Here is a 25954-nt window from a genome sequence, read left to right on the forward strand (position 1 = left end):
GCTGGTGTTTTTTTATAGGCTGCAATTTTAAGGAGAGGGTGTCTGCATCCCCTATTAATTATAAGTTGGCCATTTTTTGTTTTTTTAAATAGATGGATCATCCAGACTTTACAAAGGATTTCCAGGTCTGGCAGGCAAATCAGGCTTCCAAAAAGCACCAAGTGGGTCATAGGATGACGTATGTAGATTGTACAGTGTACACTGAAAGTGTACGCTGAAAGTGTTTTAACCTTTTTAAAACTCCATTAACAATGTGTAAAATGTCATTATGTTAAGCCTTTACAATCTGGATTCAAATGAGAAAGAAATTATTGTATTAATGGAAGGGAGAAATGTAGGTGATGGAAGGGAGAAATGTTAATCTGTTACCATGACAATTTATGAGTCACCAGCATATATTAGGGCGTATGTGCACCCAGCCCCATACCCCTGAGGAAGTCACGTGACTGTGATGTCACGCTTTGGGTGGAGGTGGATGACGCTGCCAAGAAAAGGAAGTGACACGGGAGCCTCCGAGCACCATTGTTAACATTAGCTGCTGTATTTTAACCTAAATATAAGTGCAAACAGCTTTTAATAAATGCTTCTTTAAACATACTACACCATGAGGATGTATAATGTTGTAGAAGCCTTTATGCAGTGATGGGACCACAGATTTAAAGAGCCATACACTCATTTTGTGAGACAATCCAGAATACCTAGGAGTGCATTGAAGGAGAAGGAGTACAGAGGAGTTTATTTCTTGTGCCCCAGAGTGGGGAAAAACATGCTGGCCTCATTTAAAGTCCCAAAATCTACTTTTCTTTATTGATAGATGGAGGAAAACATGTTTCGACCTTGTATGACAGGTCAAAAGTGGGGGTAAGCACAATGTTGAAAGGTGGTGGGAGTCACAGTATTTCTTCTTTTTAATGAAACAGCACAATTGGGTGGATTATTTAAGTGCATGATGAACTGAACTTTATATGAGGATTGGAAAAGGAGAGTGGCACATTAACCTTATCATGGTGGACTTATAAGTCTTATCCTGTATGGGCAGTGGATCACTTTTTCCCAGCACTTTCTGGGGCCCCTTTCTAATGCACGAGGAGGATGCAGCATTGTCGTGCTTTCAATTTATAGCTGTTTTCCATAAATGTTTGCCCACCTGGTGCTCTGTACTTTGAATTCTTCTATACCTTCTTTCTGTATTGGGGCAGTAATGGAGGCAGCGAGGTGGGGTAAAATAAGGGGTGGTATGGCGTATGGACCTTGGCTTGATGTCCATACGGGAACTCATCCAAGACATCTGATTTAATTTTTTACGTCTTCGACCATCATTTCCTGACACCTCTTTTGTGTGGTCCAATACTGTGGGTAGGACACAGTGGTGAATAGAGCAATCTATTGAGAACCTTAACAGGGCTTGAGTCAAGGTCAATAAGGAGGTGGCTCATTTTGTAGTTAGGAATGGGGGGCTGGCAATTAGACATCAGGAGTTGGAACTGGACACATGGTAGTATTTATGAAGGGATAGGGTCAATTTAAATGCTGTGGGGATATACCTGTGGTGCCTATGTCTTGCAGATAATATTCAGAGGGCCCTGCAGTGGTGGAGGGATGCACAAGCATAGGGTTGCCTGTTTGTGCTGTGGTGGTGGGATTCAAGATCCTTGAAGGTTGGCAATAGGTAAAATGTGAGTTGTTAGGGGGCCTATTTTCAGTAAAGCTCCCCTTATTTTGTATGTTCATAGCAGTACCTGTGGTTACTGGTGTAATTTGTCTCAGAGTTAGTGTGGTGTGACGAAAGTGACATAGCTGAAGTCCCACCCTACTCACCCTATTTCATCATTAGTGTGCAAAATCTTCAGAAGAAGAAGATGTTGCACCAGTGGCGATGCATCCATTAAGGATGCACAGGCACCGCCCCCTCTCTCCAGCCACCCCACTCGATGACTAATGGATAGATTCATGCATTGTGGCTGAGTTTGATGGCACAGTGGCGGCATTGAATGGGCACAGTGGCTGCCTTTGTTTGCACAGTGGCTGCCTTTGATGGGCACAGTGGTTGCATTTGATGGCACAGTGGCTGCGTTTGATGGGCACAGTGGCTGCGTTTGATGGCACATTGACTGCGTTTGATGGGCCCAGTGGTTGCATTTGATGGCACAGTGGCTGTGTTTGATGGGCACAGTGGCTGCTTTTTATGGCACAGTGGCTGCATTTGATGGGTACAGTGGGTGTATTTGATGGGCATAGTGGCTGCATTTGATGGCACAGTGGCTGCATTTGATGGGCAAAGTGAGGCTGCAATCGTTTTTTTTCAGAATTTTTCATTTTGTCTGTGCCTCCCCAAAAATTTTGAGCACCAGCCACCACTGTGTTGCACACTGCATAGGATGGTACTTCCACTATGTCGCTTACATTTTCACTGGAAAGCTTCCTGGTTACACACAGAGAACGTCCTACCTCTTCTTAATGCTGTAAGGGCAATTTCAACCATTTTAATGCAAATAAAACAGGTTTAAACTATAGAAGGCTTCTCCTTTTCCTTTTTGATTGTTACCATGAGGGTTTAGAGGCTCTCAGAGGACTGAATGGAGGCAAAGTGGGACTGGTTGGAGCGATTTTGAAAACAATATCCCCTGGCACCTTTTCTGGCTGTATGATGATTCTCGCTTTCCTCTATCATTGGCCCAGTGTTATATGATTACATCAAGAAGCATATTTTGACTTTCTTGTTTATACAAGCGGTAAAATTGGTCTGGTGAATGCGGACTGTTTGCTTGGGGCATGGTATAAAGAAACACATTTATTTATTTCATAAAAGCATGTGGGTGACACAGCACAAACAAGTTGTTTTGTTGGCATTTAATATTTGTATTTTTATTTTTATTAAGTGCATGCATTGTTTTGTTATTTTTATTTCTTTTTAACCGGTTCCCAACTGGCGCATGCCGATGTACGTTGGCAGAATGGCATGGCTGGGCAAATGGGCGTACCTGTACGTCCCTTTAAGTTTGCCACCGTGCCATCGCCGCCGGTGGCGTGCTCTGGCTAGGGCATCTGTGAGTTGGGCCGCGGGTCCTGTGGACTCAATCGCCAAAGGGAAACCCGCAATCGTCTCACAGGGAGGAAGAACGGGGAAATGCTAATGTAAACAAGCATCTCCCCGTTCTGCCTAGTGACAGTGTCACTGATCTCTGGCCCCTGTGATCAGGAGCAGAGCTCAGTGATGTGTCACACATAGCCATGCCCCCCCCCCCACAGTTAGAAACACTCCTCAGGACACACTTATCCCTTACCCTGCCCCCTAGTGGTTAACCCCTTCACTGCCAGTGTCATTTACACAGGAATCAGTGCATTTGTATAGCACTGATTGCTGTATAAATGACGATGGTCCCAAAAATGTGTCAAAAATGTCCGATGTGTCCGCCATAATGTCGAAGTCATGATAAAAATCGCTGATTACTGCCATTACTAGTAAAAAAAAAAAATTAATAAAAATGCCATAAAACTATCCCCTATTTTGTAAACGCTACAACGTTTGTAAAAACTATCAATAAATGCTTATTTTTTTTACCAAAAATATGTAGAAGAATATGTATCAGCCTAAACTGAGGAAAAAAATGTTTTTTATACATTTTTGGGGGATATTTATTATAGCAAAGTGTAAAAAATAATGTTTTTTTTTTCAAAATTGTCGCTCTTTTTTTGTTTATAGCGTAAAAAATAAAAACCACAGGGGTGATCAAATACCACCAAAAGAAAGCTCTATTTGTGGGGAAAAAAGGACATTAATTTTTGTTTGGGAGCCATGTCGCACGACTGCGCAATTCTCAGTTAAAAGGACGCAGTGCCGAATCGCAAAAAGTGCTCACGAAGGGGGTAACATCTTCCGGGGCTGAAGCGGTTAACACTATTTGGTGTTTAAACACAGCAGCTGTACATGATAACTTGATATTGTTTTTTGGAGGCACGAGTGTTTGTATTTTTTATTTTGTGACTGTTAACTTAGTCACTAAAATGTTATATAATTTAACATTTTGCCTTCAGGAAATTCTGCAGTATATATTTGTAGATTTTTTGTAGAAATTCTGTAGATAGAATTGGCTGCAAAGAGGCCATAGGAGACCAGCAAAAAAAAAAAAAGGAAAGATGAAAAAAAAGTAAAAACGCAATTTAAAATAAAAGCTTATTATTTATTATATACAATGCTTTAGCTAAATACATCTTATCAATTTTGTGTTTACACCTATTTTACACATTACTTGTCTTTAAAAACTGTTTGTATATTGTTTAGTTTGTGGTGATTAAGAAACCTGCTATGTGACATTACACTGTATATGCCTGGACTCCCTTTTCAAAATGTCAACCTTTGTAGCTAACAAATACTACAGAAGAAATAGTAGCAGCTACAATATTTGGCATCCTCTCTAAGCTTTATGATACAATATATATTGAACACAAAGCCATCATAGCTTGAGTGTACGCAACTAAGTGAGGTATAACTAAATTATGTATGTCCTCTGAGTTTATTTTGGCAATTTGGAACTTTATTGGTCTTAGTATTGATTGGGCAGAGTGCGGAAATAGTTTTTGGAATCTACAAGTTGATGCTGATTTATAAGGTGTCAGGTTTAATATTCCCAACTCCACATTCACATTCTATTCGTTTTAAACAGGGTGCTTCTATTTTAAGGAGTAACAGATCGGCACCTGTTTTCTCTGATCTGCGTCTGACAGTTTACTCTCCAGTCTCAGTGCAAACTCTATCTGCAGTTTTATCAGGCTGTCTGACCCAGTGGCTACAGAACAAAACGTGATCTTTGGAGTTTTTTCGGAAATCATTTGTTTTACGGAAAAGAGGAGCAGCAAGAAAGGAACACCAAAAAATTTTCTTTGTGCGGGTCCTTGATTTAAAACTTTGCATTCTACGTGAGCTATGGCAGAAAGTGCTTATTCTGAGGAGGTGAACAGAGAGGAAGCAGCGCTGGATGAGTTTAATGACATCATCAAAAATCGATCTGGTAAGGCCAGTCTTTTTATTAACAGCTGCTAACAAAACACTATTGAATGAAAAATGGCTGAAGTCATGCTGAATTTTTAATGCATTAATGATGGTATGTGTACTAGTGCATAAGCTGATTTGTCCCACAGTTGTCGTTTTTTTGACTACTGAAGCTTTTCTTTCACTTTATTAGGTTCATTGCAAATGGTCAGTTAACCCTTAAATTGTTGTGCATTCATTATTCCCAATAATATTATTACATTTATATCACTTAAAGTAAATAAAAAGTAGTAACTTACTGGCTTATTTGACATATAATGTGCAAGAATTCATAACCACCATAGATTATCTTTTTATTGTTCTTGCTGCTCTAAATTGATAGGAAGCAAAATCTGATTGGTTACTGTTTATTATTGTGCGTCATTATTTTTGCCCAACTTTTATAAATAATGTTTTATATATACTATCTTACAGAAATTCGCTCCTATGTTTGCAATTGTTAGGATGTAGTAAATGTCAAAGGCTGAAATGAATAGCAGCAGTGTGGTTCATGTGTCTTTTTCCTACGTACAAGTCTCCGGCAGAGATCTAAAAGTGACTCCCATGCCTTTGTGTAGTGATAGACTTTCTGACAGATACTTTGGCCATTTGTGTAATGGGGCAGGTCAGTAGAGCTGTAAATGGAAGCGTCTGTAATGCTTCCATGTGGGATACTGTTACAACTGCCATGGCTCATTCTGCTTTATTGTGGCATTAGTCCAGCATAGTAATTTATAGACCATTCAGTGTTTAGTTTATTTACAAGTTCTCTAAGCATGCTATATAAGGTTGTAACATGTAATAAACTGTCTATAGCTACCTAAAAAGCTGCTAATCACATTTATTGTTTAACACTGGCTACTAAGAAAGGGAATCAATATAAACAGTAACAGCTGTTAGTGGGTAATGTGTGCATGGTGTATTATTATATTTCTGTTATGGACCTTGTTACGTTAGACATGCTGTAGTGTGGTGGACAGCTATCTATAGCTAATCTGCAGCACTAAAATCACAATAAATCCAGCTTAGTAAGTGATTAGTATAAGGGTGTATTTGGGTGCTTATTAAACTGTGGCTTTCACACATAATTATTCAATTAAATGGAAATGTTAGCAATTGTTTGGTCAATGCTTTATCTGTCTTTTCTATATCTTTATAAAAATTTATTTTATATTGATGTTAAATAAATATATATATATATATATATATATATATATATATATATACATATACAGAGAGAGAGAGAGAGATGTACATAGATATAGATAGAGAGAGATATATAGATGTTTGTTTGTTTTTTATGTGGCCCAACATTAGCTCTGCATTTGTTGACTGTTCCTACCAGCTAAAAAATATAGACGTCAGGATGTGTCTGAGTCATTTATATTATTTATTCAAATGTGAGTTATTTAAAAATGTTTGTTCTTCAGACCCATTTAAGCACCACTGAGTTGACCAACTATCTAAAACTTTGGATTATTATCTACAGGGTGGAAAGAATAAATATGAAATATTTGTATGCAGTATATGCTGTATTTTACATGCACCTAGTTTCAAAGACTGTATTTCATTAAGGGCCTATTCGCACTGTAGTGCTGTACTGTGGGAATGGGGATGTAATACATGAAAGTGCATTCCTTTAAAGCAACTCATTCATTTTAAATAGGCTGTCAGTACACCACAATGCGGCCTATTTATTTATTTTTTTCAACAGAGCCACAGTATGGGCATTGTGGTGCATTATGGTGTGGGAGCATTGCCCCCAGAACATTTGTGGGCTTTTCAAAAATTAATGAAACCACACTGCACCCCACTGTGGTGAGTGCATTGCCATGTGTTGTGATAAACTCTATAAAAATAGGATTACGAATATAATAAATGGTAAAATGGTATTTCTGTTTAAAAAAAAAACAAATTAAATATGCTTATTACTGAATGTATTATGCCCTATAAGATAGCAATGCTGTGTCCTTGAGTCATCCACAGATAACTTTGGCCAAAATGTGTAAGAGGAAAGAGAAAGCCTTAGGCTCCTTTCACACTGAGGCGTTTTTCAGACACTACATCTCTAAAAATAACGCCTGTATAGCTCCCGAAAAAAGTGTCTCCTGAGGGCTTTCACACTGGAGTGGTGCGCTAGCAGGATGGTAAAAAAAGTCCTGCTAGCAGCCTCTTTGGAGCGGTGAAGGAGCTCTGTATTCACCACTCCTACCCATTGAAAGCAATGGGGCAGTGCGGCTAACCCCTTTTCAGCCGCTAGCGGGGGTTAAAACCGTCCCGCTAGCTAAAACGATGGTAAAGCGGGGCTAAAAATAGCGCCAATTTACCGCCGGCGCCGCACCTCAGTGTGAAAGGGGCCTTACTGATCACTTTTGCTTTTGCCATAGGTGTCCACAGCTGGCCCTGCCCACCACTTTCCATAGAATCAAACCATGGCAAAGTAGAGTCGCCTTCCAAATTAAAATACATCTTAATGAAATTTTATCAGCCCAAATACGATTCCTGTTGAGACTCCAGAGCTCATGATTTTCAATGGAGTAATTCAGTTGAAGCACAACATATCTGTATCTAGCTGTTAATGTTTTTGAATCTGAAGATTCACACAACTTTCACCCAAGATTCACTAATTTTTGAATAAACATTTATGCATTAAATTAGTGAACTTTGTTTGAAGGTTGTGTAATTCATAGGTGGAAACACTGAGAAATAGTCCCCATTTACTTTAAGAGCTTACTGGCCTGTGCGTACCAGTATAAGCATATAATTATTTAATATTTACTGCAAAAATACTTTTTGTAAGTCAGTCATCATTTTCATCATACACTCCCTTCTCCAAATAAGATGATCGTATGCAAGTATTCCAGGGAAAAGCCTGAAATTCAGAGAAGTGCACAACAATCAAAACAAGTTAAGATTAGGAAATTGATTGTCAATGGAAAAGACATTCCAGTGGCTTATAATGCAGATTCACTGCTGACCTTACAGAAAGATGTCTTGTCATTGAAATTAAAACAGTGCTCTATTTCCCTCAGTGGAGAATACAGTACATTAAAGATAGACATATTAATAGATTTATCTCTCAGGGCAATCCAGTAGATTTTTCATTACATGCCATTTCCACAACTTATTAGGCACCAATATATTTTATACAAGGATCATCTGTAAAATGTAAAGTGTTTGTCTTTTGTAGCTTTATGTTTTGTAGAAAACACGATAAAGATGTGATCTATTGCTTATATGTGCTTCATAAGTCTGATATGTCCCCTGAAAATCATTAGTGTAAACCCAGTGTAAACCTTAAAGCCCTGTACACAAAGCAAAATTAAATGATTGGCATGTGTTCTTGATGTGCACTGAACCTACTCTTATACCAGAGGCCAGAACTATTTTTGTGCAGTATGACAAAAAAAAACTAACATTTGTTAGTTATTCTAAATTCAGTGCTGGCTGCCTTAATATACATGCCATCACTGAGATAATGGATGGGAAGCCTAGCCCCCAATTTTCACATCTCCTAAAGTTTAACATTGGCCAAAGAGGCTGTCCAATACAGTAATAGGCTGTCCATTACATGGCCAATAATGAAGACTCGAGAAGATGGGGAAGAAGTTGGGTGAGGCCACATAAACCATCAACTCAGGAAATTAGTTCATATCAGAACACCTGGGCATTGCAGACATCAGAAGCTATGTGACAGCTATGTGCTGATAATTCTGGATTACTTAAGCTTATGAAACTTCAGATTGGCTTTAATATATAGGTACCCAGCAAAGCATCTCTCTTGTTCTGACATGTACACAGGAGGTAGCATATCTCAGTGTTAATTCTTCATAATGCCTTCCCAGGAGATCTGTTTGGCTAGGAAATTTAAAGCTGAGCTTAAGGCAGAAATAGGGTGACAACACTTAGGGCCAATCAGGTCTCCTGTATACACTTATGCTAAATAGGAATATACTGGCAGGGAAAGAAAAAAAAGCAGAAAAAAGATGTTATCTGTCTGCAGCTCCTCTCTGCTGCCACAGCCAAGGGACATGGAGATGACCTAGCTGTAGTAAATAGTTAAGTTGCCAAGCTTGCTATCCTATCTGGCAGGGCTTTGTAAAGCTCATGACTATATAGACAGAAAACAAATCCATTGGATGGTAAGGCAGATTCCATATATGTATTTCAATTTTGCTGTTTCCTTGGAATTCAGATTTGAATATGAATATAGGATGCATAGTACCTGGTATTCATGCACATGAACACTAAAATATATACTCACTACTGTCGTTTAGTAATAATTGAATTTAACTTTGTAAGGAAACTTACTCTCACCAACCTAAATAGGTCCATACCACCCCACTAAATTGCTACACTTAACTAGGTCTCCCTCCGAGGACCATAGCATTTTGTATGTTTCCCAATGGTTTCTTGATCTGATGTTCAATGGGACTAAACTGTGCTGTACTATAGGGTTACTTTCCTAATTCGGAAAGAAAACCAGGGGATAGCCAGTAGCTCATTGGGGTACATGTGCTGTATGAAAGCAAACAGCGTCCCTCAAATAGCTGACTCACTTCAATAAGGTGTGATCCTGGTAATAAGCCAAGCATACAAAAGGAAAAAGATGAAAAGAGAGCCTTACCTGCAGTAATTACTAGAGACCATGCAGCTTATAGAAATAGGGAACTTTATTATAAGGAACTTTATTACACAAAAATATCAAATGGTAATACAAAAAACACTGGATAAAAATCCCATCACTGACACCTCAGTAAAAAATAATTGAAATATACAACGTTGTCTGATCAAGATGCAGTTACATAAAAAAAACAAAAAAAAAACGCACATACATATGTCAACATAACACCCCTGGGGTAATAAAAAACCTGACACTATGGTGAAGTGAAATCACTGTAAGGAATATTCCCACAGTGTATGCAATGGTTGAGCAAAAATGGAGGCTCTGCGATGCAGCAGGGGGGGAAGCAAGTTTTTCCTATGACCACCGTGGACAGCAACTCCAGGCAATAACGTGACGTATGTAGTGCAAGTATGTATCCCAAGTCCAAAGTTTTTCACAGGAAGGTGAAGTTGGGAAGTAGTGATGTAGTGAAGTCATATATAATTACCACTGTACCAGTGGTTAGGATATCAGTCCAGCATATAGCATGGGATATTGTTCTCAGTGTGACCAGTGTATACTGCAGTATAAAAAGACACAGCATAGGAGTACAATACATGGACCAACAGGTCCGCTCACCCAGCCTGGAAGCAATGTGGACTTGCGTGGATACTGGCTGTAGCTGCACATCCATTGGATTTGGATCAGGGATGTGGCCCTGTTGCCAATCAGGCACTAGGTCAATGGCTGGAACAGTTTGATGTGATCCGGTCTCATAGCATTCTCAGCGTCCCTTATTTAAAATGAATGCCGGGGTACTCTCAGATTCCAGTGAGCATGTGCAGGCTAGCAAGCCATCATTGATGGTGACATCAGTGCATCATTCATGTGGTGTCGTGACAACTGACTAGTTTCACCCAATCAGCTTGAGCTTCTTCTGGGATGGGGGGGGGGGGCTAGTGGTAAGCTTTTATTTATCCTCTCCAAAAAGCATGGACGGAAGTGCAATTATTTGCTTTCGCCACTAGAGGCCACCTTAACCATCAACACCACAAACAATTCATCTGCAGCTGGCTATCATCAATCAAGTTTAACCCCATATTGGGAAAGCCTAGGGTAAAAATGAAAAGGGGGCAAATAGGTAGCAGGAGAAAGGCAGAGATGCATTTTTCTTAAATGGCAGGCTAAGCCATTAAATCTAATCCTTGTTAGGGAGGGAGAGGAGGTGGGTGTCTTAGCAATCAAGAACTGCCCAAAAGGTGCATTCTGTGTTTAAGCCAGCAGGAGCGAGTGTACTGAGGCAACAGATCCACACCTTCTCCTTCTGTAGGAGAATAGGATTGTAGTCACCCCTCTGTGGTGGCAGGTTGAGGGTATATATACCTTCATTTTCATTCCCTCTGATTTATCACCATGGAAATCAAAGAAATGTGCAGCCACTGGAGACAGGTCCCTTTTCTTCTCCTTTTTCGCCTCCTTGTGCGCACCATTGATGCTCCTGATGTACTCATTGATACGTACCCTAATCTAGCTCTTATTTTTACCTATGTAATATCTATGACAGGGGCACTCCAACATATAGACCAACCTTGAAGTGGCACAGTTAATTACATTTTTAATCTGGTACTCTACAGTGTGGCCAGCGTCGGTGAACACAGCAGTCCTATCGACATGTCTACACATTTGGCAGTGGCAGTGGCATACATTTCCTACACATTTGGCAGTGCATACATTTCCTTAAGGGGTGGTAAATCTGTTAGCCAGTTACCAGTTGTTTCTCGCTTGTACTCTGAGTAAACCAAGACATCCTAGAGATTGCAAACTCTTCGTGCCACCAGTTGTGGGCGTGGGCCAACAATCCCTGCTAGCACTGGAGATTTAGTCAGATAGTCTGTTTGGTGAGAACATTACTGACCTGTTTCCATTGTGGCCCATAGTCCGTGATTATCCTTAGGGGTACGTCACTGCCTAAATTAGTAGTTGGCTTGGGCTTGACCTGAAGTAGGGTCCTCCTATCTCGCAGCCAGGCTTTTTTACGTGCTTTCTTGAGGGCTCAGTGGGGGAAACCCCATTCCTTGAATCTCAGAAACATATCGGTCACCTCCTCCTTGAAGACCTGATCCCATGAGCAGTTCCTGCAAATTCGCAGGGACTGACCCACTGGGATCTCCTGGGTTAGGGGTGCTGGACGGTAGCTTGAAGCCTGTAGCAAAGTATTTGCTGCAGTAGGTTTCCTGTATGTACAGATAATTGATTTTTCCTCCTATTATATATATTTGTAGATCCAAGAAAGGGATAGTGTCCCAATCTGCTGAATACATTAGTTTTATATTTCTAATGTACAAATGATTTGGTCTTCTGAAGTTGGAGGGCTCTTCCTCAGGGTCTAGCTGCTCATCGAGTAGTGCTATCAAATTATCCAAGGCTACTTTTTCTTCCCTATCCTCAGGGGACAAAGACATCAATTCCACCCCATCACTCTGCCCCCTGTTAGTGTTGTAGGCGGTGTGCCACAGTCGGAAGAGAACCTTCTGTAAAAATAAACTGATGTCTTTTGAAAACAGTAAATTTATCCATTGACTCAGCTGGAGAAAAAGACTGAGCTATGCTCAAGAGGTTAACATGCCTATCACTGAGTGGAAGGCTAGATAAGTTGATAACTTTCAAATCCTTGTCTAGATGTTGCATGGCTAATATGGGCTCGTCTGTGTTTAATGTTTCCCGCTGTGGGTCCTTATTTGTTTTTGATTCCTGGGCATTTCACCCCTGGTATTTATGCCTCCTCTTTTCCTCGTTTTCTTCCCCTTCCCCTCCCCTGCTCCCCCTCCCCGTAGTGACTTCTCAAATCGAGCTGTTCTGCAGCCTTGGTCTCTGCTTCTAAAAAAGTGACAGATTTGACTCCATCTTCATTATCACTATCTAAGGAATATCGTCTGGTTCTTGATTGGGTATTAGATCTATTCCTATTATGTTTAGATATGCTCCGTCCTCTAAGTACCGTTAGATCAAAAACATCTACCTTTTCCCAATCGTCTAAATTCTGTCTGAACTTCTGTAGTTTGGTACTTCTGAGATGTTTTTGAACTTTTTCTACCTCCCTTTTAAGGAGGTCATTACATTTTTCAAACTCAGGTTCCCCTGTGAGGGGTTCCAGGACTTTATTGCTCTCATCTATCTCTGACTGTATTTCATCTATTTGGATGTTTTCTTTACTCAGAGTACAAGCGAGAAACAACTGGTAACTGGCTAACAGATTTACCACCCCTTAAGAGAGTGTATGCATGTGGCCACTGTCAAATGTGTAGACATGTCGATAAGACTGCTGTGTTCACCGACGCTGGCCACACTGTAGAATACCAGATTAAAAATGTAATTAACTGTGCCACTTCAAGGGGAGTTTTATGTAGTTGGAATAGTAGTAGTTTGATATGTTGGAGTTCCCTTGTCATAGATGTTACATAGTTAAAATTAAGCGCCAACTTAGGGTACGTATCAGTGAGCACATCTGGAGCATCAATGGTGCTAACAAGGAGGAGAAAAAGGAGAAGAAAAAGGACCTGTCTCCAGTGGCTGCACACTTTGATTTCCATGGTGGTAAATCAGACGGAATGAAAGTGAAGGATATATATACTCTCAACCTACCACCACGGAGAGGTGACTACAACTCCTATAGAAGGAAAAGATGTGACTCTATCGACTCAATACATTCGCTCCCGCTGGCTTAAACCCAGATTGCAGGGGCATTTCATGATCACTAAGATGCCATACTTGGCTGAAAATCGGAAAACACAATCTAATAAATGCATATAAATATGAATACTCTCCCTCTAGCAGGCACATTGCCTATTTGCCTTCTTTTTGTTTTCACAGATTTTTTCACTTTTATTATTTATTTATTTTTACCTTTATTTAATTTCCTTATTGTCTTGTTCCTATCTCTTCCATGTGGCCTCCCCACCTCCTCTTCATCCCTAATAAGAGTTCAATTTAATGTTTTGGCTTGCCATTTAAGAAAAATGCTTCCCTGTTTCTCTCCTGCTACCCATTTACCCCCTTTTCATTTTTACTCTAGGCTTCCCCAATATTGGGTTAAACTTGATTGATGATAGCTAGCTGCAAATGAATTGTATGTGGTGTTGATGGTTAAGTTGGCCTCTAGTGGCGAATGCAAATAATTGCACTTCCTTCCATGCTTTTTGGAGAGTATAAATAAAAGCTCACCATTAGCCCCCATCCCAGAAGAAGCGAGAGCTGATTGGGTGAAACGAATTGGTTGTCACAACACCATGTAATTGACGCACTGACGTCACCATCGATGTCGGCTTGCTAGCTGCACATGCTCACCGGAATCTGAGAGTACCCTGGCATTCATTTTAACTAAGGAACACTGAGACCGCTACTGGACCAGATCACATCAAACTGCTCCCGCCACTGACCTAGTGCCTGACTGGCAACACTGCCACATGCCTCATCCAAGTCCAACAGATGTGCAGCTGCAGCCAGTATCCACACAAGTCCACACTGCTTCCAGGCTGGGTGAGAGGACCTGTTGGTCCATACACTATACTCCTATGCTGTGTCTTTTTGTACTCTAGTGAATACTGGTCACACTGAGAACAATATCCCATGCTATACACTGGACTGATATCCTAACCACTGTGTTACAGTGTTAATTATATATGACCTTACTGTTACTGCATCACTACTTCCCAGCTTTACCCTCCTGTGGAAAACTTTGGACTTAGGATACATACTTGCTTTCGCTTCACCATAGTGTCAGGCGTTTTATTACCCCAGGGGTGTTATGTTGACATATATATGTGTGTGGATTGTTATGATGCAGCTGCATCTTCATCAGATAACTTTGTCTATTTCAATTAATTTTTTACTGAGGTATTGGTGATAGGATTTTTATCCAGTGTTTTTTGTATTACCATTTGATATTTTTGTGTAATAAAGTTCCCTTATCTATAAGCTGCATGGTCCCTAGTAGTTACTGCAGGTGAGGCTCTCTTTTCACGATTTTTCTTTTACTTTCCTAATTCCTATACCAGCTGCTTAAAGTGATTGTAAATGCTCATGTCACACTTATCCGGTGGGTGCAATGGTTTTGCACAGAGCAGCCCCAGTCCTCCTTTTCTCTGGTCCCCAATCGGCATTGCCTCTTTGCATCCACATATATGTGTACTTGCACATTTTACATATTTCCTACGCAGTAAGCTTCTACATTCATGCAATGCTTTGAACACTCATGCAAAGAAACACTGGCATGTACAAAAGAATTTCCCGAGTGTGAGAAAGGGCAGGAAGTTTGAGGCTAGGCATAAAAATGCCTATAATGCTGCGTACACACGACCTGACTTTTAGACAGACTAGGTCCGACGGTCTTCCCGACGTACTTTTGACGGAGGTCCGACGGACTTTCTGAACGAATGGACTTGGCCACACACGACTGGACTAAGTCTGTTTGAAAGTCTGTTCGTTTTGAACTTGATGACGTAAATGGGACTAAACAAGGAAGTTCAATAGCCAGTAGACAATAGCTGCCCTTTGCGTTGTATTTGGTCCATTGGACTAGCACACAGACAAACGTTTTGCACGCTAGAAAGCAGAGTCCGTCGGACAGATTTGAAACATGTTTTATTTCTAGGTCCGTCGGACTTTTGGGGAAAAAAAGTCTGCTGGAGCCCACACACGATCTAATTGTCAGCCGGATTCTGGTCCGCCGGACCTAGTCTGCTGGAAAGTCTGATCGTGTGTATGCGGCATAATAGTTTGTGTACATAGACCCTTAAAGTAATATTGAACCCTTATCAATTTTTAGTTTAACACATTGGGCACAATAGAATAAACATTTTTCAGAGAACTATTTGTTAAAATTCTTACCTCAGCACTTGCAGTTTACAATTTTTATTACTGCTGGCTCCTGCGCTCTAAGTGCTGCTTCCTTGAACTTTGGATTATACGGGAAAGAGTTAACAGTGGACAGTGCTGTCTCCAGTCAGTCTGTTAGTTTGGAGAAGGGGGGGGGGGCAGGAAGTTCCTAAGCTATGTTTATATCTATTGATGCACACAGTGTAGGGAGATACAACTCTAGGCCGTACATGCAGGAGTGGCTCTATAGGATGCTGCAAGAGAAAGGAGCCACCCTAAAACAGGAAACCCAAATTAGCAGTTATGGCACCAGCTTAAACTGGAACATAGGCAAGGATTAAACAATAAAGAAGTTGCATACTCAGTAAGTGATTGAATCAGCTGCTAAAAGTGCTTAAAAAGTTTATATCCCTTTAAAAATGTTCTGTGTGCTGCTTTGTATAGCATGTCTGGAGGAAATAAATCCAGTTTAGAAGATAAACCGTTTTCACAAATGCCCTCTAAGATCTCCCTAACTTTCTGTAAATTCAGCCTTTATTGTTTACCAGTAAATCCATGCAAGAAATTCAGATATATTATGTTTTATGTCAAAACATTCCAATAGCTATTATTTTCGTTTACTGTGATACAATACCCTAATAGCAATATCTGCCTGGATATTTTCATTCTAAGCAATTCCATTCTATTCATTACCTATCACTATTGTTGAAGTTTTTTTTTTTCTTGTTGAAACTCTTTTGATTATTTCAAGACATTTTCTGAACTGATATGTATAATGACACACACTTCTGAAATAAACTAATAAGAAAGGATAAAGAGCAGTTTGTATAAAGTGCAGTGTCTTGTTTCATGTTTTATCAATTCAGAACAATCAAAATAATGAATGCTTATTGCTGTTTGTTTGGTGTGGGCCACTGCCCTTTATACTTACTCATCACTTTAATGAATAGCCCTGGTTGTGTACATTCATACATATTTAATATCTTGCAATTACAGGGACACCCAACACACTGCAGACGTTTGAATATGTAGTCTAGTTAAATGTTTACATCACAATTTGGGCTCTATGGGAACTAAGTTGATCCTTCACACGAGGAAAATTCAATCAGTGTAATGTGAGACTACACTGCAACTGAGGTCTGGTTTATAGTATAAAGGCAGACAGGTGTGAAAATCCATGCTAGGTTTTGTATACAAAAGTACAGGTATGTTTTGAAGTCTCTCTGCTTTTAGGTATCTGTAACATGAAACATGATTTGGCATTGCTGGAAGATTGGTCAAAGCAGTTCAATGTTTCTAAATGTAAAATAATACGCCTAAGGAAGAAGAATATCTTAAGAGAGTACAACATTGGGGGTACAGCATTGGCCAGCACTACAGGAACAAGATTTGGGGGTACTTATTACAGATGATCAGAGCAAACAGTGGGACCACACAGTGGGGAAAGTGAATGTAATTATAGGATGCATCATTACAGGGATCACCAGCAGGAGGAAAGAGATCCTGTTTCCTCTATATTAGTGTTTCTCAGCTCCAGTCTTCAAGGCGCCCCAACAGGTCATGTTTTCAGTCTTCCCATTATTTTGCATAGGTGGTTTGATCAATTTCATTGCCTTAGTAATTACCACAGCAATTTCATCTGAGGGAAATGCAGAGAACATGACCTGTTGGGGTGCCTTGAGGACTGGAGTTGAGAAACACTGCTCTATATAGATAGGGAGCCCTCAATTAGAATACTGTGGTCCAGTTCTGGAGACCTCACTTATAAAAAGATATTGATAAGATAGAACAAATCCAGAGATGGATAACAAAATGGTGAAAGATCTGGGGGATAAAACATATCAAGAGAGACTTCAGAAACTTAATTTGTACAGTGTGGAAGAAAGAAGATAAAGGGGAAACATGACTGAAACCTTTAAATATATAAGGGGATGAATAACGTTCAGCAGGGCAGTTTTTTCAATATGAAACCAAAATCAAGAACAGGGGGTCATAACCGCAAACTAACTGGAGGAAAGTTCAAAACTAATTTTAGAAAGTATTATTTTACTAAAAGGGTAGCTGATGCTTGGAATAAACTTCCAGCAGAGGTAATGAGCCAGTCAACAGTAAGTGGCTTTAAACATGCTTGGGACAAATATAGATCTAAACTCAGACAAAAAACATGTATAAAAAAAAGGGCATACTCAATGGACTACTTGGTCTTTTTTCTGCTGCCACTTTTCTATGTTTATATAGTAGCAAACCAAGAAGAGTGGGTGCCAGGAGCGGCAGCAGGGGACCCCAGAAAAGGAAGATTGGGGCCACTCTGTGCAATCCTGCACAGAGCAGGTAAGTATATATATATATATATATATATATATATTTTTTTTTTTTTACTTAAAATAAATAGACAGATTGGTCAGTGTACATCGCTTCACACATTTGCAGTAGAAAATGTAAGCGAGAAAGAAGATTTTGTTGGCAAAAGAGACATTCAAAATTGCTTCTGTCAAAAGATTGTGCGTGCTAGAAAAAAAAAATATATTTTTTTCAGATAAAGTTTTTCTTTAAAAAGGAACAGTGGTTAATACATTGTTTTAGCCTGTCCTACTACACTAACATCTCATTTAACATGAGAAATCAGTTTACATTATTTCTGGTAAAGCAGGAACATTATTTTTTATAACAGTCTAAATTAGACTGGCTAATTTGTAAGTTTTAGCTAAACTCTATATGTGTTTTAAGCAGTAATGAATACATGTTTAAGGAAAGCACATATGAATTTTTAGTCTGACCTTGTGGACAAAAAACTATGCTTTCTGCTTTTTATAGAATAAGTGAATTTAAGCAGGCAACAGTCTTTTCAATTACCTCCTATCGACTAAACACTGAAACCTTACATGAACCCTCCTATTGTAAGCAGCTATTGGGTCACAAAATATCTGCAACTTAACAATATAATCGCTGAGATCATTCTATGTTTCAGTCCAGCATATGGTCTATTAGATTTTTGAAATAAAAGTCCAATTTGGAAATATTATTTTATGTGTTTCAGTACCCTAGCTCCTCCATCATTTATATGGTACTAGAGATGTAACAATGAAAACTGCCCATGAATGTAGAATCTGTTAATGTATATTCTGATTGCTTTATGAACTGCTGGGTTGTGGTTATCAGTGATCCTGGCTTTATAAGTAGAACATAAAACAAACTAGATGCCGGTCAGCTGTAGCACCTAAGGACATTAGTCAAAGTAATTCATGAATATCTATGCACATAATTTGAATGGGTGATAAGATTTAATCAGTATAGAGCACAGTAAAGCACAAGAGATATAGAAAGATTAATTGCTTGTTTCGACGCTTACAACCTTCTATTGCATAGTGCCCTTACATAGTGATCTCTATTTTATTTTGAGTGTACTGTGATTCAGACCAACAAATCCATCATTCTGAAAAAAGAATGACCTTTTTACGAGAGTAAATTTACTATGCTCCTTGCATATGTTAGCTTATAAGAATTAAACTGCTTTGGTAAATTTATAGTTTCATGCAAAATTTTTGTTTCAAGAGTTATGGGGTATAGTAAGAGTAAAACCCAGAGCTCTGTGACTGTGCTCTGCAGATTTGCTTTGGGAGAGACAATATATTGGAGAGCATGAAATTCAAGTGGGAACATGTCTGTGTGCGTATGGTTGAAATAATGCTGCCATGTTGAGTGCTCAACAATATGTTTGGTTCATAATGACAATGAGGTTGTTTGCCTTACAAGAGAGTTTTCACTTTGCAAGGACATTTCCGTGTAGCTTAGTGAATGAGGTAAAGCTTTCTTTTATATTTTCCTTACATGTGATGGGTATTATCTGCAAACTTAATTTTCCCCACATTCATTAAGAAAAGTGAAAATTCCATTGTAAAATGGAAATTCTTTTGCAAAGTGAATTGTCTGTTTTGGTAATTCAACCCCAGAGTGTCACATTTAAATAATATCTGACAGATCTCTCTGGAAGGCCACCCAGGTTGAATGCATATGACACAATACTACAATGCAGAACATGTGACCACCTTCTTTTTAATACTTTTTTTGTTTTTAAACTTTACCAGTGTCCACCCACCCTCTTATGCAAAGAAAATTGAGAATTTTGAACTGGTTAATCAGAGTTTGACAGCTTTTGCATAATAATCCTGCCAATGTGTAACACCTGACACTACAAATCCTTACTGGGCCCCCTGGAACCCTCTCCCTCGTGCTTCAATTAACTATTTTTAACATTTATTGCTGAAGGAGGCTGTTTTCAGATCAGAAGTGAGTGCCACATTGGAATCAGTCATCAATGTTTATTAGTGAATGAGGTCACTGGATGACATTATTATTATTATTATACATGATTTATATAGTGCCAACAGTTTACGCAGCGCTTTACAATTTATAGGGGGGACAACACAATTACAGTACAGTTTAATACAAAAGGTACAGGAGGGGCCTGCTCGTCGAGCTTACATTCTAAAGGGAGGGGTGGTGGTACAAAAGGTAATAGCTGCAGAGAATGTTTTTTTGAGGGTGGCATCGGGATAGATTCATTATTCCCTTGTATTTTCACAGTGATGACCCACTCAATCATATTCAGGTAACAAGCAATTCTTGAAATGAGCAGAGATCCCAGGCCTGGAAAAAGCCACAAGCTCAGCTCCCAAAACAGCTGTTTATTTGGTTTACCATCTCCAATTCTATAGCTCTTTGTTCTGTCTTTAAAAAGCTAATCAACTGCATGGAATGTGTTCACAGCTGCTTAGCACAAATGTTGGTGGTCTGAGGAGATGACTTATACAACCACTAAGCTTGTAAATACAATATTAAAAAAAAAAAATCCAGTATGCTAAACTGACTTCTTTATGATATGAACAAAATTATTAAACTATTAATAATTATGAAAGTACACAAATAATGTAAACAGATACAAACAGAAAATAAACATACCCTTCACACTACCTACAGCAGCCAGTCAGGTGCTTAATGCCTTGGCACTGGTTATGTAGTCTTTGCTGTGCAATCTGTGCTGACCAGTAATAACCTCTGCACAAGTATTTTTCTACCCAATTATTAGAAAACTTATCAAGGGCTAGATGGGTCTCACTGCAGCAGATTCGCTAGAATGAGTAAGTACTAAAATACTGTACATGTTTTACTACAAATAGATATAGAGTGACCTCCTGTATCCCCGGGATTAGTGTTGAGATAATCAGTTGACTAGTCAGGCAAATCCCTAATTTAAAATTTTGGTTAATTTGTATATAATATATGTATTCTGTTGATTCAACTTTCATTTATGATCCATCTGTTAACCCTTGAAGGGAAATGCTGTGTGAGACCTGTCCTGACCTGAGATCTTTTCAGGGGTCCATTACCTGAGGTGAGCGGCCAATTCTGTCGCTGGTGGAGGGTATCACTCAAGTCACCCCAAGTTGTTGCATAGATCATCTGACACACAGGACTTCTTATATTAAGCTCATTGTTACTCCTTATTCCTTATGTCTATTGGACTTTTCGTATTGATAATTATTATTCTTTGTTTGTATTGGGTTTTAATATCTGCGCTGTACTGCTTTTTATAATTGTTTATTGTGGGATTTGGTAATTTGACCCTCAGTATTCTAGCTGCAGAATGAGATAGGGGAGTGTGTTGTTGTGTTTTTCTTTAGTGCTGGTTGATTTTCTCTGTAACTTTAATTTATAGAATTTTGGAAAAGGCTGTACTCTAACAAATATATATAAATGGACTACGCCAACTAAAAACATATGTCACCACTCACTGGGAGCAAGATAGTAATATATCTACTAATAAATATTACCACATCTGAAAATAAAATATCAAATGTTATATGCGACCAATTCTATTATGGTCATATACCCTAATGTGAGATATTAGTGCCACAATGCCTAATTATAAACCTTAAACCCTCAGTGTATATATCATACAAACCAACATATAAGTGTGAAATGACAACAATATTGATTATGGTGAAAATAGACAACAATAAAAAAGATGTTTGTGTAGTATATGCCGCTGCTGCTGTAAAAAAAAAAAAAAAAAAAAAAAAAAATATATATATATATATATATATATATATATATATATATATATATATATATATATATATATATATTTGTGAACAAAAACAATTTTATCACAAATGAAAAAAGTCCATCAAAACAGTCTCATAAATTTTTCCATGTGACTGGTGTGTCCCACTCTGGATAGCCCCAGTGCGTGATCAGCCTCCTTTGGTTGTTGCTTATCAGTGCAACTAAATATCACCCTTAAATTGTGATTCCACGACCACTTATGAATTGGCCACTCACCAGAAACAGTTGAATTTGCGCCTTAAATACAATGGTTGGATAATCACTTCATGTCCTGGTCTCTCTGTGCTCACTCCAATTGGTATGTTTAATCGGATGGATGTCCCATTCTCAGGAAAAAATAAATCGCCATAATGGTGTAATAAATTTAAAACTGCATTTATTTTAAAAGGTAAAAAATATATTGCACTCACATACTATTGTGCCCTATGCCGTCACTAAGCTGTTCCAGCCATGTGTGTAGGGACCGCTCTGTTAACGTGCTATCCCCTGTGTACTTCTGTGCATTCCACTCCTCGCTCCAGTCAGGCAGGAAATTACGTCAAAAACTCCCAGCAGCCTCTACACATTTCGCAATCATCAATTGTGTCATCAGGAAGCTCTACTCTAACAGGCTATAAGAAAATGTTCAGCATGTTGAAGATCTCGGCATCCAGTGCTGAACTGTACTTCTATCTCAGTGCTGATGAAAAAAAAAATTGTGGTGTACAGCGTGGACAATAAAACAGTGTGGACAATAACATAGAACAACAGTTTAAGGACCTTTTTAATAGACTGTTAATGGATGTTTACATAATGGAATTTGCATTTAATGTAATAGCCATAACGCTGCATTGCAATCTAGCAAAAGTTGCAAGATGGCTGCCTTGGGCAAATATGTGTTTAGAGATATGCTTACAAAACCCCTTTCTGAACTTGCTCAGTTAAAGTGTTGATATTTTATACCTCCTGCAGGAGCCTGTCCCTCAACAAATGTTGTGCATCTAATGTTTTCCTGTTTCAAATATATTACCATTTGACCATGAGCAAATAAAACAGAATCATATTTCACTAGAATAAGCACATTTCATTTATTTTTTTATTCTTTTTCTAATAAAACAAGAAATAAAAGAATTGCAGAGCTAAAAACTTTAAAGAAGCCTTTTACTTGAAGAAATCGATTTTTAATAACACTGTTTAAAGGGAACCACTTCCTATACTTAAATTACCAATTCTCCACAACAAAGTCCCTCATTAGCTATTAGCTATTGCCTATTTGACTATTTTGTTAAATGCTTCCTTTTCTGACATAAGGGAATCCTATTAAATACAACACTGCCTGCACTGGCTGCAAAGCACATATTGTAACAAACCAATAACATAGCAACCTATAACACTGGAACTGAAAATACATGCAGACTGCCATAGGTTAAACAATAATCTGCACATGAATGTGACAGTGTGCATCTTTGATAACTTTGATTCAGAGGGAGGCATGTTGGGGGACTAGGACTGCAATGTCAAAGCACTGAGACACCTACATTACTTTGCACATGAATCAGTGCAAAGCTTGCAAAGTCCACCTCTGGGCAAAATATGACCCCCTTTCAACCTCTCCTTCACCACCATCTCTAACCCATCCTGAATATTTGTGTCTTACCTTGTGAAGCAAGGTATACCCGTAGTCCCTCACCAACTGTATACAGGTATGAGGTCCCCTAATGTGCCCATGCCAATTGATCCCCAACAGTCTTCTTGTGCTGATATCTTCTGGATCCTGAGAGTACTACACTGATGGAAATCCAATGTAAAACGTCTACCTCATATAGGCAGTTATAAGGGCCCAGCCTTAACAGACAAAATACCAAATTTAACATGTCCTCCGACATCCCTCCCCTAGCATCCTTTCTAGGAGACCCTCACTTCGCCTCCTTAAATAATAACCAAAACTCATTAACAATATGGAAACAACACAATCTAACAAATTTAAAAGCACTTATCCATAACAATACATTTTACTCCTCCTCTGAACTACAAATAAAATACGACTGCACCTACAGAACAGGAAATGTATAGGAAGATAAAACAATTCTACCAAAAATACGACTCACTTACTCTACACACCCCCCCTCACACAATTCAAACAGATTTGTATTTCCTCCCCACGAGACAAAGGATTAATCTCCAAAATTTATAAAAATCTAAACAAATTCAATATGCCTGAAAAATCACACCCCATGCTTCAATGGAAATCAGACCTAAACATTTCATTCTCCCCCAAACAATGGGATACCATATTTGAAAACCTACACAAATCCACCAAAACAACCACCATCAGGGAATCTGCCACCAAACTGCTCTATAGGTGGTATCTTACCCCTACCAAACTCAACTCATTCTACCCTTCAAAATCCCCACTCTGTTTCATAGGCTGCCCTACACATGGGACACTTCTACATATATTTTGGGACTGCCCCCATCTAAAAGACATTTGGCACAATGCTAATCTAATGACCGATCGTATTTCAGGCAGAAAGATCCCACTAACACTTCAAATGTGCCTTTTATTCTTCCCTATACAAGATATTCTAATAGAAAGTTCTAGACTAATCCATACTCTATTCAGCTCTATCCACTGGACCATTGCCTCCAACTGGAGTTCATCCAACGTTCCATGGCCTCAGGTTCTCAACCGTATGGCAAACATCAAACTATCAGAAAGAATACACCACACGTTATATGACACAATGCATATATACCAAAAAAATTGACTCTATGGGAAACTTCACTATTGATGTTATATTCACTACTGTTATTTTACTCAAGCACACCTACAGATCCTTCTCTACAAAGATTAAATAGATTTTTAGTCCACTGTGTGTATCTTGTCATTTGATTTGTCCTTACTCAAGTTATAATGTATTACCCAAATTAATCTTTCACTTGTACATCTCATACCACTGTCAAAATCTTGTACTATGACCTTACCCATAATAAAATCCGTTTGTAAACAAAAAATAAGGACCCAGCCTTATGTAAATAAACGAGTAGAGAAGACCCAGGACTGGAGAGACACATGACAACAGCTTTGGGTAAATTAAAATGGTATTAATAATAGGTTTGTTTCATGCCAATAAGCAGACAGAGGGGATGTAAGGGAGAGATGGGAATGGGTTCATGTTTTTCTCACCTGGCCAATAGTACAATGATGACCTGGGTGGGAGCACTGTTGCTCTCGGAAGCCATGCATCAACGTGATCTGTCACCAACTGTGTCCACCAGACACTGCCCATGACTGATCACTGTACTGGCCCACTGGCAGTATCATGTGATCACTGTAACCAATTACAGCATATTACGTGACAATTGTAAATAATAGAAGGCTTCCTTTCATGCCATCCATTGTATACAATTGTGTTGCTAGCTGTGATTGGTCCCAGTAATTGCATCGTACAGGCAGGGCCAATCACAGCTCATCTGTAACATGTGATTAGCTCTAGCCAATCACAGCTAAATACAACAAAAGGCACAGGATGAACCACTAAAAGGGGCTGCTTATATTCAATGGAATCATAATGTGTAAAAAGAAAAAAAAATCCTGATCACTTCCCCAGAGTAGTAGAATGTTACTATGATAACACTGTATTGCTCTGGTTAGTGTGTTAGAAAACAAAATCGCAAACAAGGAAAAAAATTGCGATAAAATAATCATTTATATGATAATGCTGTACTGCACCAGTGAAAGTATGTAAAACAAAATTGTGAATGCCTTAATTTTCCAAAAAAATAACTCACCACCAGAGAGCTTGTAACATTTCCTGCCACCAGATTCAGATTGTGTATACAGAGAGGCTGGGTATATACAGAGTGGCTGGGTATACAGAAGATAGACTGGGTATATACAGAGAGGCTGGGGGTATATACAGAGAGGCTAGTATGTACAGAGAGCCTGGGTATACAAAGTACCTGGGTATATAGAGAGGCCGGGTATATACAGAGAGGCTGGGTATACAGAAGATAGGCTGGTATATACAGAGAGGCTGTGTATATACAGAGAGGCTGGCATATACAGCAAAGCTGGTTATATACAGATAGGCTGGGTATACAGAAGCTAGACTGGTTATATATAGAGAGGCTGGGTATATACAGAGATGCTGGTATATACAGAGAGGCTAGGTATACATAGAGAGACTGAGTATATACAGAGAAGCAGGTAAATACAGAGAGGTTGGGTATACACAGAGAGGCTGGGTATACAGAGAGGCTGGCTATATATAGAGATGCTGATATATACAGAAAGGATCGGTATACAGAGAGGTTTGTATATACAGAGAGACTGAGTA

General features: G+C 39.0%; 1 protein-coding gene across 5 annotated transcripts in view; it reads left to right on the forward strand.

Moving 5' to 3' along the window:
• The first annotated feature begins 4737 nt into the window (after positions 1–4737).
• DMD (dystrophin) overlaps positions 4738–25954 on the forward strand; it is a 3436004-nt gene continuing 3414787 nt past the window's right edge. For all 5 annotated transcript variants that reach the window (XM_077482558.1, XM_077482560.1, XM_077482557.1 and 2 more), the window contains exon 1: positions 4738–5009. In XM_077482558.1, the coding sequence (XP_077338684.1) occupies positions 4925–5009 (85 nt within the window). In that variant the 5' untranslated portion in view covers positions 4738–4924. The remainder of the gene's footprint in view (positions 5010–25954) is intronic.

This window comes from Lithobates pipiens, unplaced genomic scaffold, assembly GCF_037356315.1.
Source record: "Lithobates pipiens isolate NorthernLeopardFrog02 unplaced genomic scaffold, aLitPip1_a1.2 Scaffold_16, whole genome shotgun sequence".
Classification (NCBI taxonomy): Eukaryota; Metazoa; Chordata; class Amphibia; order Anura; family Ranidae; genus Lithobates; species Lithobates pipiens.